Source organism: Microchirus variegatus (genome assembly GCF_963457635.1).
Source record: "Microchirus variegatus genome assembly, chromosome: 1".
NCBI classification, from domain to species: domain Eukaryota; kingdom Metazoa; phylum Chordata; class Actinopteri; order Pleuronectiformes; family Soleidae; genus Microchirus; species Microchirus variegatus.
Window position 1 is genome coordinate 45,261,650 of NC_139802.1, and position 15,695 is coordinate 45,277,344.

General features: G+C 42.5%; 3 protein-coding genes across 3 annotated transcripts; 1 reads left to right on the forward strand and 2 right to left on the reverse strand.

The window, feature by feature from the left end:
• Window positions 1-1,243: 1,243 nt before the first annotated feature.
• Window positions 1,244-3,278, reverse strand: LOC310935695 (growth arrest and DNA damage-inducible protein GADD45 gamma-like; the record flags this gene model as incomplete). The annotated part of the gene is made up of 3 exons (XM_083899629.1): window positions 1,244-1,357; window positions 2,882-3,080; window positions 3,178-3,278. 3 exons carry the CDS (start codon window positions 3,276-3,278, stop codon window positions 1,244-1,246), a joined length of 414 nt encoding a protein of 137 aa, XP_083755755.1.
• Window positions 3,279-8,684: 5,406 nt separating this feature from the next.
• LOC310930631 (growth arrest and DNA damage-inducible protein GADD45 gamma-like) lies at window positions 8,685-10,356 on the forward strand (the record flags this gene model as incomplete). Its single annotated transcript, XM_083893666.1, has 3 exons — window positions 8,685-8,827; window positions 8,945-9,143; window positions 10,243-10,356. The coding sequence occupies 3 exons, from the start codon at window positions 8,685-8,687 to the stop codon at window positions 10,354-10,356; spliced, it is 456 nt and encodes a 151-aa protein (XP_083749792.1).
• Window positions 10,357-13,006: 2,650 nt separating this feature from the next.
• Window positions 13,007-15,695, reverse strand: nim1kb (NIM1 serine/threonine protein kinase; the record flags this gene model as incomplete). The annotated part of the gene is made up of 3 exons (XM_083901526.1): window positions 13,007-13,768; window positions 13,844-14,112; window positions 15,398-15,695. The coding sequence occupies 3 exons, from the start codon at window positions 15,693-15,695 to the stop codon at window positions 13,007-13,009; spliced, it is 1,329 nt and encodes a 442-aa protein (XP_083757652.1).

The following is a 15,695-nucleotide window of genomic DNA, read 5'->3' on the forward strand; positions in this document are numbered from 1 at the left end:
AAATTTCTATTTCCATGAAAATATGAACCCTGTAAAACAACGACGTCATTTTTGCATCAGGATATATTTAAACCTGAGGTGAAAACAGAAGAATCAGAGAAAAGTCAGAGAACAGAAGTCGATTTAATATGTTTTTATTTTTATTTTTTCAACAAAAACAGTGACAAAAAAACAGGAAATACAGTTCGGTTTCGGCCGCAAATCTGCGACTTTTCTTTTGCTCTACGTTAAATATCTAAAGTGACTTTACTGTTAAATTTCCTGCATCTAAACTAAACAACTATTACAATTTCAACTATAAATTAGTTTCCAACATGTTTCCATCTCCATCTTCTCCATTATTACAAATAAATGCATGTAAAATTAGTATTTTAGCCGTTTTCTTAAGTAAAACCTTCAAAGAAAAGACCTTTTTACCCCAAATTCTGTTGTTTTTTTCAAATTTTTTCTTGTAAAATGTGTAATTGTGAACATTTTCAGCTTCATTGAGTCACTTTCTGAAGTAAAACCTCCAAAGAAACTGCAATTTCTGCTGAAAAATGTTCATATTTTTTGATAATTTTGATTTTTTTCTAAAGTGAAACCTTTAGAAAAAAACTTTTTTTTTTAAATTTAAATATTTTTTTTTTTCAGTATCAAGTTTCTAAAGTGAAACCTTTAATTTTTTTTCTTGGTTATTTTTTTGTCATCGTTAAATTTCTAAAGTGAAACCTTTAGAGAATTAAGACAATTCTGGAAAGTGGGAAACTGGATGGCTGAAGGCAACCGTTGTCGTTGTTGCTCAGCAGAGAGGACGCCTTTAAAAAAAGTCTCTCTTCTAAAGACGCCTCTTCCTCCGCACCGCTTCTTCTCCTGCTGCGCGTGCGTCAAACGTTAGCGTTAGCGTTAGCATTCGCCTCTCCTTCCTTTTCCAAACCTCATCCGCACAAAGAATGAGGGTCGACGTGTCGCTCTCGTGGCATGCCCGACCTCGTTCACATAAAGAATGAGAGTCATCTTGGCATGGACGGGTACGAGAGACGACGGGGCGGTTCGGCCCCGACCGGGGGGGCCCGCCCCTTTTCGGGGCTGGGCCCAGGGGGGGGGGGGTGTGGGGCCGGCGCCGCGTTGCCTGGACGTGAATCCTCCTCAGGAGAATCCAGGACGAGCAGAAACAGGGTCACCCTGATCGTCAGGATGAATATTTCCAGATAAGAAGCTTCACAGCATCTGAGCACGAAAGAGACCAGAGTCCAGTCCCAGATCAGCGGCCGGGGAGGCTGATCTCAGGAAGCCAGTCGTTCAGACCGCGACTCTCCTCGCAGAACACGTGCAGCTTCTCCAGGGCCGGATCCTCCCAAGAACCTTCAGCCGGGTTCTGTTCACGCAACAAAACAAAGAAAGAAGCAAAGACACCGTGAGTCCGTGCGGTCAAAGTCGCTCCAAAACAACCACGACAGAGCCGTGAAAACTCAGCAGAATCATCACAAATGTGACTTTAGAGGAAATAACGCCGTAAAAATGTGGCTAAAACATCGCAAAAACTCACTTATGTTTGTAAAAAAGTGGTACGAAATAGTGTAAGGCTGCAAAAACATCTAAATAATGTCGCAAAAAACACTTATGTTGCCAAACAGCGGTATAAAATTATCTAATGTTCCAAAATGATATAGCTAACATTGCAAAAAGTCACTTATGTTAGCAAGTGTTACTGAATTTGCAAAAATGTACCTTTGTTGGTAAAAAAGTTATACGGAATAGTGTAAGGCTGCAAAAACATCGAAATAAAAGTCGCAAAATAACACTTGCAATGGCAAAAAGTGGTATAAAATAGTTGAATGTTGCAAAATTGTATAGCTAACATCGCAAAAAGTCACTTATGTTCGCAAAAAGTGGTACGGCATAGTGTAAGGATGCAAAAACATGTAAATAATGTCGCAAAAACCACTTATGTTGCCAAATAGTGGTATAACATGCTTTAATGTTGCAAAATGATATAGCTAACATTGCAAAAAGTCACTTATGTTAGCAAAAAAGTGGTGCGAAATTCGCAAAAATTTACTTTTGTTGACAAAAAGTGCTAAGAAATAGTGACAGGCGGCAAAAACATGGAAATAAATGTCGCGAAAAAACTTTCACGATGCAAAAAGTGGTGCAAAATGATCTGATGTTGCAAAATGATACAGCTAACATCGCAAAAAAGTCACTTATGTTCGCATAAAAGTGGTGCGAAATTCGCAAAAATTTACTTTTGTTGACAAAAAGTGCCAAGAAATAGTGTAAGGCGGCAAAAACATGGAAATAAATGTCGCAAAAAAAAACATTTACGATTCAAAAAGTGGTGCAAAATGATCTGATGTTGCAAAATGATACAGCTAACGTCGCAAAAAGTCACTTATGTTCGCAAAAAAGTGGTGCGAAATTCGCAAAAATTTACTTTTGTTGACAAAAAGTGCTAAGAAATAGTGTCAGGCGGCAAAAACATGGAAATAAATGATGCAAAAAAACATTAACGATGCAAAAAGTGGTGCAAAATGATCTGATGTTGCAAAATGATACAGCTAACATCGCAACATCACTTATGTTCGCAAAAAAGTGGTACGGAATTCGCAAAAAACACTTGCGTTGACAAAAACTGGTTTAAAATGATCTAATGTTGCAAAATTATATCGCTAACGTCGCAAAAAGTCACTTATGTTACAGTAAATTGTCATTATGTTGCAAAAACATCGAAATAATGTCGTAAAAAACACTTATGTTGCCAAAAAAGTGGTACAAACAAAGTTTTAAGTATTTTTTTTTTAGCATTTTTGCGCCCCTTTGAGGCCCTTTCAAAATAAAAGCCTTAAGTTTCCATAATTTAAAATGGTGACATATATCGTGTATCGATGCGTCTTCGTACCGTGATGAGGACGCAGTGCGCGTCTTCCTTGTCGTCGCCGACGATCGCCGACAGCCGCTCGGCGTCGCCCACGCGCACGATGCTGATGCCGTTGTCGAAACAGAAGGACTGGATCAGCGTGAAGTGGATCTGGAGCGCGACGTCGCACTCGAACTGTTCGTCCACGGCGAGGACGCAGAAGGACACGCTGTCCGGGTCACTGTGGGACAGAGAGGACGGTTAAAGACGATCACATCGCGTTTGTTTGTTTACATACAGTCTGTCATTCATGCGTTCACTTGGGTTCATGTACTCACTCGGTCATGATCTTAGCGCTCTCGTAGACGCCCGCCGTCAGTCGGCCGTCGCCCTGAGCGCAGAGCAGAGCGTCCTCCAGAGACTTCCCAGGACACTTCATGGTCTCAGAGTCACGGAAGTGCAGAGACGTGAGAGAGTGAAAGAGTGAAGGAGTGAAAGAGTGAGTGAGAGAGTGAAAGAGTGAGCTCCTGTGTCTCTGCTCTGCTTTTATACGGCACAGTCGGCACACGCTCACTCACTCATTGGCTGTTTGAGAAACAAAGACAACAATCAAACCCACCCACACTTCACCCCCTCACCCTCCCTCACCCTCTCACCCTGAGGACGCGTGCCTTTAGAAAGTCTGACCTTTCAAAGATTCTGAGACTTTAAAGAAACGATGAAAGAGAAGAGGAACTCAGATTAACTTCAGCGGATAATCCTGGAATTAAGATTAAAACTGTTTTTTTTACCTTACGTCCTATTTTACACCTGTTTTGTATAAGTGTAAAATAACTTAAAGTGACTTCAAAACAATGTTTGTGTTGAAAAAGTTGAGTCTTTGTTGTCGCAAAAAACACTCGAGTTGACAGAAAGTGGTATAAAATGATCTAATGTCGCAAAATGATATAGCTAACATCGCAAAAGCTCACTTATGTTAGCAAAAAAAGTTGTACGAAATCCGCAAAAATTTACTTTTGTTGACAAAAAAGTGGTAAGAAATAGTCTGAGGGTGCAAAAACATTGAAATAAATGTTGCAACAATAACACTCGCGACAATTGTATAGCTAACGTCGCAAAAAGTCACTTATGTTAGCAAACAAATGATACAAAATTCGCAGAAATGTACTTTTGTTGGCAAAAAAAAGTGGTAAGAAATACTGTAAGGCTGCAAAAACATCGAAATAAATATCGCAAAAAACACTTATGTTGCCAAATAGTGGTATCAAATACTCTAATGTTGCAAAATATTATAGCTAACATCGCAAAAAGTCACTTATGTTTGCAAAAAAGTGGTACGAAATTCGCGAAAAACCACTTGCGTTGCCAAAAAGTGGTATAAAATGATCTAATGTCGCAAAATGATATAGCTAACATCGCAAAAGCTCACTTATGTTAGCAAAAAAAGTCGTACGAAATCTGCAAAAATTTACTTTTGTTGACAAAAAAGTGGTAAGAAATAGTCTGAGGCTGCAAAAACATCGAAATAAATGTTGCAACAATAACACTCGCGACAATTGTATAGCTAACGTCGCAAAAAGTCACTTATGTTAGCAAACAAATGATACAAAATTCGCAGAAATGTACTTTTGTTGGCAAAAAAAAGTGATAAGAAATAGTGTAAGGCTGCAAAAACATCGAAATAAATATTGCAAAAAACACTTAAGTTGCCAAATAGTGGTATCAAATACTCTAATGTTGCAAAATATAGCCAACATCGCAAAAAGTCCCTCATGTTCGCAAAAAAAGTGGTACGAAATTCGCAAAAACCACTCGCGTTGCCAAAAAGTGGTATAAAATGATCTAATGTCGCAAAATGATATAGCTAACATCGCAAAAAGTCACTTATGTTAGCAAAAAAAGTGGTACGAAATCCGCAAAAATGTACTACTAACAAAACTACTTATATTTTATATAAAATCGTATACATATACCAGGCTAACAAACGTTAGCTATTACTAGCACTAGCCGTAGCTAAATGACTTCATTTAGCACAAAAGTTGAGTCTTTTGTCGATTTTATTCGCCATAACCGAGTTAAATTTGTTTGTTTTTCTGTACGGAACTTAACGTAAACTAATCGTAAAGTCGGACGTCGGAGCTGAGAGTGAACGCTAACGTATCGCGGGCTAACAAATTAGTTATCTATTGATAGCAATAGCCGTTGCGACACATAAACGTCATTGTCGTAGGGACACGTTTACAGTTGTAACATTATTATTGAAATGATGACTTCATTTAGCGCCAGCGGCGGCCATTTTGGATCCTTACATCAGCGACAAATGGACCGTCAACATAAAGTAAAGTTACAGAGATTATATGAACGTCACGTAAACAAAACGCCACCATTTTGGCGGGAACTTATTTTATATTTGTACAGTTTTTTTCAAATTAAACATATATTATTATTATTTACTTTTACTTTCATGTATGGAACCCATCGTTTTTAAAGGTTTAAAAGGTTCTGTACAAATGTACATATATAAATATATCGTTTTCAATTAAATTGTCAATTTGTTTACCAAATAAAGTTTTAAATGTAAAAAAAATAATAATTTTTTTTAATGGAACAGAAACATTTATTTTTAGGTTTAAGAGAATAAAAAGTACTACTAAAGTTTACTGGTCCTGATAAGGTCAGTGTTTACACAAATACAAGAACACACACACACACACACACACACACACACATTGGTCCAGTGTGGCACGCGCCGCTGATTTACATGCGTAAAGCCGGACTTCACTGGAGGCGCGTGGCATCTGGAGATGCCTCCGTGCTTTATCTTCACGCGCGCATCAGTCTCCACAGCAACCGGCAGATACCATCTGTCCTCGAGGAGGAGGGGGGAGGAGTTTCAGTTTAGTTTCAGGGCAGCACCTGCTGCGCGTGACACTTTGTGTCTTGTATAAGAAAAAAAAAAAAAGAAGCGAAATCACGTGAATTAAAGATGTTCTTAAATAAAAAAAATACAGGTTTGGGACTTTTATTTTGGAATTTTCTAAACATTAAAAACTGCTGTTTTTTTCCGCTGAGTCACGTTAAATATGTAAATGAGTTTGGCTCGTGCAGCAGATTTAGTGTCGAACAAAGAATGAAGATTTAAAAAAAAAAAAAAAAAGTCTGAACACCAACACCTGTCGCGCGCCAGGAGGAAGGGGGAGGAGCCTGAGCTCCGCGTGGCAGATGTGCCGCAGCTACAATGGGTCGGTATCGATTTGCACGCGCCTGCCCCGTGGACATGAAAGCTGATCCTTCTTAAAATAGACACACACACACACACACACACACACACACACACAGCTGCTCCATCAGCAGATGATGATGATGTTTGAAAGTGAAAGTAAAGTCAAAATAAACAACAATAATAATCACGTAAACGCGTCATTAATGATAGGGAAATATACATAAATGGTTCAAAAAAGCATCTTATTTTGAAATTTTGACTAAATAATGTCTTTAAATAAATGATTATTGTACTGAGTCAAACTCCCTATAACCTGTTTCTCCTCTTTTATTCTCCTTTTTGGATGAAAAATACTTTGTAAAAAGTGTTTTTGCCTCGTGTTTGTGTTTAAATGACGAACAGGTGAAGATAAAAAATACACTTTTAGCTTCTTTTGTTTGATTTAACTTTGGTGCAAACAAATGATTTTTGTTGCTGCAACAACAAAAAAGTGAAGATAAGAGAAAACACAAACACACACACACACACAGTGTTTACAGCGCACACACTGACTGTGATCTGATTCTGATCGGATTGTGTTCGTGTTTGTTAAAAAACTGAACATAAACACTTTACATCATCACTGTTTTTTCTGCTCAGATCGTGCGGATGTGGAGACGCGCGCGCGCACAAAAGGAGCGGCGGCGCGCCCTGAGGTCAGAGTTCACCCCCCCCCCCCCCCCCTCCCTCATCATAGCGACAGTTCTCCATCTGCTGCTCTGGCTTCCACTGAACAATAGAGCTGAATCAATCACCGCCAACCTGTGTCTCCTCCTCCTCCTCCTCCAGTCTTTACGCAGCAGCAGCAGCAGCAGGTCTGCCTTCACTGCTGCACTACTGCTGATTATTATGCAGCTGCTTATTAATCAAATAAGCAGGAGAAACTGCTCTGGACGCACAAAAGACGCGTGCGTAAAAGGTTTTGCTTTGTGCGTAAAAGTGGAACATGGAAATCACCAGAAAGTTTCTGTGCCACAAATAAACACATGACGCAACATGACATCGTGCAAAAGCACGCACACATTTGCGAAAACTGCTCAATATGTATGCGTAAAAAGAGTATTTTCGTGCGTAAAAGTGGCCAGAAAGTTGGAACTTGCCACAAACCAACATCGAATATGTAATCCAAACTAAACGCATTCAAAATGCGTGCGTAAAAGTGACCTCGGATCAACAGGAACATGATCCGTGTGGCTTTTGTGCCACAAATAAACACATTTACATACGCGTGACAGTCTGCGCATGCGTAGACGTGATGGAGAATCAGCAGAATGTTGACAAAACACAACACTGAGACACATTACGTCACGTTTTTCATCCAAACTAACTCGTGCAAAGTTGGCGGAGATCCGTGCGTAAAAGTCATTGCATGCGTAAAAATGCGCAGAAAGTTTCTCATATGAGTTCATTTAACTACAAGTAACGCACTAAAACTGCGTAAAAGTGGTGTAAAAAGTACCAGGAAGTTGCAAGAGTGCGCGCAAATAATATAAAAACACGCACAAAAACGCAATAAAAACATAAAGTGAAGTAAATGCAGTAAAGTTCAGAAAAAAATGTCCCCGCGTGTCCTCGCAAGTCCCCAGAGTAAATAAACAAAGGCAGGGTGTGTGTGTGTGCGTGCGTGTGTGTGTGTGCGTGTGTGTGGACAGCTGATGTCCACGTGCTCCAGCAGCAGATTGCTCAGCACAGCGTTCTGGCACGCGCTGCTCATTTGCATGTGTATGAGCAGCAGCGATAATAGAAGAGGCTTCTGCGGACAAAGGAGGAGGTTTTTACAGCCGAGGCTCAGTCTGCAGATGTCACCTTCATCACCACCATCACCATCATCATCATCATCATCATCACCCACCTGCCCTCTCTCTCTCCTCTGAGGGGGAGGAGCGACACTTTCTCTGCTGTTGTTGCTGAAAAATCGTCTCCAAAAGTAGGAAAATTCAAGATATTTACGTCCACGCGTTGTAAACAACAGGTTCCTTTTAAAAGATACATGAAATAAAAGCGCAGATTAAATCAGATTATGATGGAAAATGAAGAAACTCCACGTAAAAAGGTACATATTGAGGTTAAAGTCAGGTTAGAAGACAATAAAGTCTTTATAAGTGTCTAAATAAACATCGTGCAACTTTGTTTTCTGCAATTTAATATGTATTAGTCCTTGTTGTCGTCACGTGACCTCTGAAAACTTTTGCACGATCAAAAAAAAAGTCAAATTTAATCTCAATTTGTGCAAAAAACAACAAAAAACTGCACAAACTCTTCACTCTGCACTTTAAAAACAAGTGTGTGTGTGTGTGTGGGGGGGGGGGGGTCAGTTTGGGTGCGTGCCACGGTGACCCCCCATCAATCTGCCACGAGCCACAGAGTGCGCGCGAGACAATGGCATTATCATACCAATGGAGCGGCGGCAAGCCAATCAGCGCGCAGCTCTTTCTCTGCGGCGCACGAGCTGCCCCGACTATAAAGAGCGCGAGACAACACAGTCCGAGCTCACTCTCTCGTTCACTCTCAGTCACGAGGACATCACTCTCTCTCTCTCTCTCTCTAATCTGCCTTCACGGAATAATCTTCATCTTCATCATCATGACTCTCGAGGAAGTTCTGATCCAGAAACCCGCAGCGCGAGACCTGTGCACGGGACAGACTCTGGAGGACGCGCTGCTGTGCGCGAGGGACAACGAGTCCGTGACCGTCGGTGTCTACGAGTGCGCGAAAATCATGAATCTGTAAGTTTGATGATGATGATGATGATGAGCACGTGCATGTCCTCACCTTTACTGTGTGTGTGTGTGTGTGTGTCTGACCTGTCCTCACCTGTCCTCTGTGTCCTCTCTGTCCCACAGTGACCCGGACAGCGTGTCCTTCTGCGTCCTCGCCGTGGACGAGCAGTTCGAGTGCGACGTCGCGCTCCAGATCCACTTCACGCTGATCCAGTCCTTCTGTTTCGACAACGACATCAGCATCGTGCGCGTGGGCGACGCCAAGCGGCTGTCGGCGATCGTCGGCGACGACAAGGAAGACGCGCACTGCGTCCTCATCACGGTACGAAGACGCATCGATACACAATATATATCACCATTTTAAATTATGGACACTTAAGGCTTTTATTTTGAAAGGGCCTCAAAGGGGCGCAAAAATGCAAAAAAAAAAAATACTTTTTTGGCAACATAAGTGTTTTTACGACATTATTTAGATGATTTTGCAACATAATGACAATTTACTGTAATGTAAGTGACTTTTTGCGATGTTAGCGATATAATTTTGCAATATTAGATCACTTTATACCACTTTTTGGCAACGCAAGTGGTTTTTGCGAATTCCGTACGACTTTTTTTGCAAACATGAGTGACTTTTTGCGATGTTAGCTGGATAATTTTGCAATATCAGATCATTTTGCACCACTTTTTGCATCGTCAATGTTTTTTTTTTAAGACATTTAGTTCCATGTTTTTGCAGCCTTGCACTATTTCTTAGCACTTTTTGTCAACAAAAGCAAATTTTTGTGAATTTCGCACCACTTTTTTGCGAAAACACAAGTGACTTTTTGCAATGTTAGCTATATCATTTTGCACCACTTTTTGCATCGTAAGTGTTTTTTGGCGACATTTATTTAGATGGTTTTGCAGCCCTAGACTATTTCGTACCACTTTTTTGCTGACATAAGTGACTTTTTGCGATGTTAGCTATATCATTGTTCAACATTAGAGCCTTTTATACCACTTTTTGGCAACGCAAGTGGTTTTTGTGAATTTCGTACCCCTTTTTTGCGAACATAAGTGACTTTTAGCGACGTTAGCTATACAATTTTGCAACATACTAGTTTAACTATTTTATACCACATTTTGCCACTGCGAGTGTTATTTTGCGACATTTATTTAGATGTTTTTGCAGCCTCAAACTATTTCTTACCACTTTTTTACCAACAAAAGCACAATTTTGCAATTTTCGTATCACTTCTTTGCGAACATAAGTGAGTTTTTGCGATGTTTTAGCCACATTTTTACGGCGTTATTTCCTCTAAAGTCACATTTGTGATGATTCTGCTGAGTTTTCACGGTTCTGTCGTGGTTGTTTTGGAGCGACTTTGACCGCACGGACTCACGGTGTCTTTGCTTCTTTCTTTGTTTTGTTGCGTGAACAGAACCCGGCTGAAGGTTCTTGGGAGGATCCGGCCCTGGAGAAGCTGCACGTGTTCTGCGAGGAGAGTCGCGGTCTGAACGACTGGCTTCCTGAGATCAGCCTCCCCGGCCGCTGATCTGGGACTGGACTCTGGTCTCTTTCGTGCTCAGATGCTGCGAAGCTTCTTATCTGGAAATATTCATCCTGACGATCAGGGTGACCCTGTTTCTGCTCGTCCTGGATTCTCCTGAGGAGGATTCACGACCAGGCAACGCGGCGCCGGCCCCACCCCCCCCCCTGGGCCCAGCCCCGAAAAGGGGCGGGCCCCCTCCGGTCGGGGCCGAACCCGCCCGTCGTCTCTCGTACCCGTCCATGCCAAGATGACTCTCATTCTTTATGTGAACGAGGTCGGGCATGCCACGAGAGCGACACGTCGACCCTCATTCTTTGTGCGGATGAGGTTTGGAAAAGGAAGGAGAGGCGAATGCTAACGCTAACGCTAACGTTTGACGCACGCGCAGCAGGAGAAGAAGCGGTGCGGAGGAAGAGGCGTCTTTAGAAGAGAGACTTTTTTTAAAGGCGTCCTCTCTGCTGAGCAACAACCACAACGGTTGCCTTCAGCCATCCAGTTTCCCACTTTCCAGAATTGTCTTAATTCTCTAAAGGTTTCACTTTAGAAATTTAACGATGACAAAAAAATAACGAAGAAAAAAAATAAAGGTTTCACTTTAGAAACTTGATACTGAAAAAAAAAAATATTTAAATTTTTTAAAAAAAAGTTTTTTTCTAAAGGTTTCACTTTAGAAAAAAATCAAAATTATCAAAAAATATGAACATTTTTCGGCAGAAATTGCAGTTTCTTTGAAGGTTTTACTTCAGAAAGTGACTCAATGAAGCCGAAAATGTTCAAAATTATACATTTTAGAAGAAAAAATGTGAAAAAAAAACTAAATTTGGGCTAAAAAAGGTATTTTCTTTGAAGGTTTTACTTAAGAAAATGGCTAAAATACAAATTTTACATGCATTTATTTGTAATAATGGAGAAGATGGAGATGGAAACATGTTGGAAACAAACTAATTTATCGTGTCTTTTGTTAGAAACTGTAGTTTCTGTAGTAAAATACTGAAATAATAAAAAAAAAACATAAGAAATGACTTTTGTTTGTGTGACGTTTTCACTTTTCCTCGTAAAACTTTGTGTGAATGAAGTAAAACAAATGTTCAGACCTTCAGCGAAACGAGTCTCCGCCCCCCGTCAGCTGCTCTCGTCGACTCCGCCCCCCCCTAGGCGTGGGGGCCCCTCCCCTTGTTGTGGGCCCCCCCTGCTGGCCTCATCTGCATGTGTATGGAGCCGAGGACAAAGGTCCAAACACACAACGGCGTCCATTGTCCGGACGGCAGATGTCTCTGAGGCGGCGTTCACCATCTGCTGCTGCAGGAGGAGGAGGAGGAGGAGGAGGAGGAGGAGGAGGAGGAGGAGGAGGTCGGCTCTGGCCGGTTTGGACCGGTCGAGGAGGCCACAGATCATCTGGTGTCGTCCTGCTGCTGCAGCTGCCGTCCTCACCATTGTTGACTCGCAGACGCTCGGAGAAACTTTGGCAAACAAAGAGGAAGAAGATGATGAGGATGACGAAGAGCAGCAGGAAACACCTGCTCCACAGAAAAACACTTAAATATAACTTTTATAAACAAAATAATTACGAACAATATACGTATTTAGGCATTTTTCTGGGACTTTATACATAAATGAACAACTTTAGGTGGTTTTTGCTCCACAAAAAAACAACTTTTTCATAATTTTTCATCAAAATCATGATAAAAAACAAGGATAAATAACTGTATTTGTGCATTTTCTGTGCTTTTAAACATAAAAAAGCAACTTTTTTAAATATTAAACAACTTTTTCATCATATAATTATGAAAAATATATGTATTTATGCATTTTCTGTGCTTTTAAACATAAGAGAACAACTTTAAGAGGTTTGGCTTCACAAAACAACACTTAAATATAACTTTTTATCAAAATAATAACGAAAAATACATGTATTTATGCATTTTTCTGGGACTTTATATATAAAAGAACAACTTCAGGAGGTTTTGTTGCACAGAAAAACATTTAAATACAACCTTTTTAGTCATTTTTCATCAAAATTATGACGAAAAACAAGTTTTAATGCCTGTGTTTGTGCATTTTTCTGTGCTTTTAAACATAAAAAAGCAACTTTTTTAAATATTAAACAACTTTTTCATCATATACTTATATGTAAAATATATGTATATATGCATTTTTCTGTGTTTTTAAACATAAAAGAACAACTTTAGGAGGTTTTGCTCCACAAAAAAACATTTAAATATAAATTCTAAACAAAATAATTATAAAAATATGTGTATTTATGTATTTTCTTGGACTTATACATAAAAAAACACGTTTTTAATCATTTTTTAAATGAAAAATAAGGTTTAATGCCTATTTTTATAAAACAATTTCCTCAGGTTGCGGTTGACTCAGCAGGTTCCTGAGCTGAAGAACCTAAGAACATGATCAAATAATACAAAGTTCATTTTTTATGACTTTTATTCCGTCACATTTTAAGACACGTTTTCCAGGAACAATAATATAAAAGAGTTTCTCTACGAGCACGTTTGCACGTTAGCATCTGCTCGGCCGTAGGCTCCGCCTCCTCCAGACTTAAACTCCATCTCAAATGAGATTAAGACGACGTTAGTCAGACTAAGAAGTTAAAATCCAGTTTCTGAGGTCGTCGTCGTCGTCGTGGTCGTTTGGTTCATGACATCACGCAGAGTTTGGAGGTGTGTCTTAACCCCCTGTAGGCCCGTAGCCCCTCCCTCTTGGGGTCCCTGACCATCCCCCTGACCACAGGCGGACAGTCGTATCCCCGGCTCTTCTGCGCCCGGTGCGCCATGATGCGGTAAACTCCGGTGACGGGGCCGCGCCCGTCCTTCGGCGAGTTGCCGCGCAGGTGCTGGTCGGTGAACCCCAGCTCCTCCAGCGAGCTCCTGATCTGCTCCTCGTCCTCCTCCTCCAGGTCCCAGCTCCCCGAGCCCAGCAGGCCCCGGAGGGCGCCGGCGGGTTCGCGCGGCGCCATCGACCACGGGAACTCCACGGGCAGCAGCCAATCGCAGCCCAGCATCTGGTCGACGGCGCAGCGGTCGCCGGGCTCGGGCCTCAGGATCCCCTTGACGAGCCTCTGGCACGGCCCGGGGAGCCACGGCGGCACGGCGTAGGCGGCTTCGACGATGCAGCGCCGCAGCTTGCCCAGCGTCTCGGCGCGGAACGGCATGGCGCCCGTGGTCATGAAGAAGAGCAGGACGCCCATGGCCCACACGTCCACCGGGGGGCCCAGGTAGCTCTCGTCCTTGAAGAGCTCCGGCGCGGCGTACGGCGGCGAGCCGCAGAAGGTGTCCAGGGCGTCGCCGAGGTGGGAGACCCGCGTGCTGAAGCCGAAATCGGCCACTTTGACGCAACCGCTGCTGGCGAAGAGGACGTTCTCCGCCTTCAGGTCGCGGTGGATGACGTTGACGTTGTGCTAGAGCAAAAAAAAACCATCAAGGTTATTGACGAATACGTGCGTTTAAATGTAATCGCAGATCGTCGTACTCACCATGTACTTGATGGCGGAGAGGATCTGCGCGAACGCGACCTTGCTGCTGTTGTCCGAGAGCTTGCCCTGGCTGCAGATCCGGTCGTGGAGGTCGCCGCCGCCGGCGTACTCCAGCACCAGGTGGAGGCGGCTGGGCGTCTCCACCACCTCGAACAGACGCACCAGGTTGGGATGCTGCAGCGACTCCATGCTGCCGATCTCTCTGGAGAGAAGACGCTGGGCCTGAGCGTCCAGACGGGTCTTATCCAGGATCTTCAGAGCCACTTTGTCTACGAGGAGGAGGAGGAGGAGGAAGAGGACGAGGAAGAGGACGAGGAAGAGGAGGTGGAGATGTTTGAGTCTACGACGTCTTTAAGAACGTGTTCCACGTCTTTATCTTAGTGTTAGACAGACTTTAACAACAGGAAACTGAAGTTTGTAAAGCACTCACTCTCCCACACCAAACCCCATAGAGAAAATCAGTGATTTTAACTCACTTCGATACAGGAGCTGTTGTCTACTGCTGCCTCGTGTGGTCACTTTGTGTCACTGAGTTAAGTCTAAATTTAATATTTCAAAAGCCGAATTCACTAAAATCAGTCATTGTAAGTTAGTGATGGAGGCAGCAGTGGATCAACAACTCCTGTGAACTCCTGTGTCTCTGTGATGTTAAAATCACTGGTTTACTCTATGGACTTTGGTGTGGGAGAGTGAGTGGTTTACAAACTTCAGTTTACACAAGGAAAAGTCTGTCTAACAGTGAGATAAAGACGTAAATGTGTTCTTAAGATGTCGTAGACTTAAAATGGCGTAGTTATTACTGGAAAAAAACTGGTAAAATCAGGAAACTGAAGTTTGTAAACTCACTCACTCTCCCACACCAAAGTCCATAGAGAAAATCAGTGATTTTGCTGGTCTACTGCTGCCTCGTGTGGTCACTTTGTGTCACTAAGTCAAGTCTAAATTTAATATTTCAAAAGCCGAATTGACAAAATCAGACATTGTAAGTTAGTGATGGAGGCAGCAGTGGATCAACTCCTGTGAACTCCTGTGTCTCTGTGATGCTAAAATCACTGATTTTCTCTATGGGCTTTGGTGCAGGAGGAGTGAGTGGTTTACAAACGTCAGTTTACACAAGGAAAAGTCTGTCTAACAGTGAAATAAAGACGTAAATGTGTTCTTAAGACGTCGTAGACTTAAAATGGCGTAGTTATTACTAGAAAAAAAACTGGTAAAATCAGGAAACTGAAGTTTGTAAACTCACTCACTCTCCCACACCAAAGCCCATAGAGAAAATCAGGGATTTTAGCTCACAGGAACACAGGAGCTGCTCACCGAGGTCAATCTGAATGATGATTTTTAAAAGCCGAATTGACAAAATAAGACATTTGAACTTAGTGATGGAGGCAGCAGTGGATCAACAACTCCTGTGAACTCCTGTGTCGCTGTGATGTTAAAATCACTGATTTTCTCTTTGGGCTTTGGTGTGGGAGAGTGAGTGAGATAATGACGTATATCTGCGTATATCGCACTTATTGTGACGTGGATGAGCTCCAGCGTGAATTCCCCATCTACCTTTGGTGAGAGCGTGGAAGCCCAGTTTGACTCTGGAGAACGCGCCGCAGCCGATCTCGCCGCGCACCTTGTAGAAGCCGACCCTGCGGCCGGTGATCAGGTCCTTGACCGTCTTCTCGTCCTTGCACATGTCGCTGGTGAGCTTCTGCAGCGGCGTGAGAGGGGGCGGGGCCTCGGCCTCCGCCTCCGCCTCAGTCTCCTCCTCCTCGTCGTCGGAGCCGGCGGCCGAGCTGTCCGTCAGGCTGTAGACGCTGTGGTGCAGCTTGGTGTTGGTCAACTGGAAGTGACGCCCGGGCAT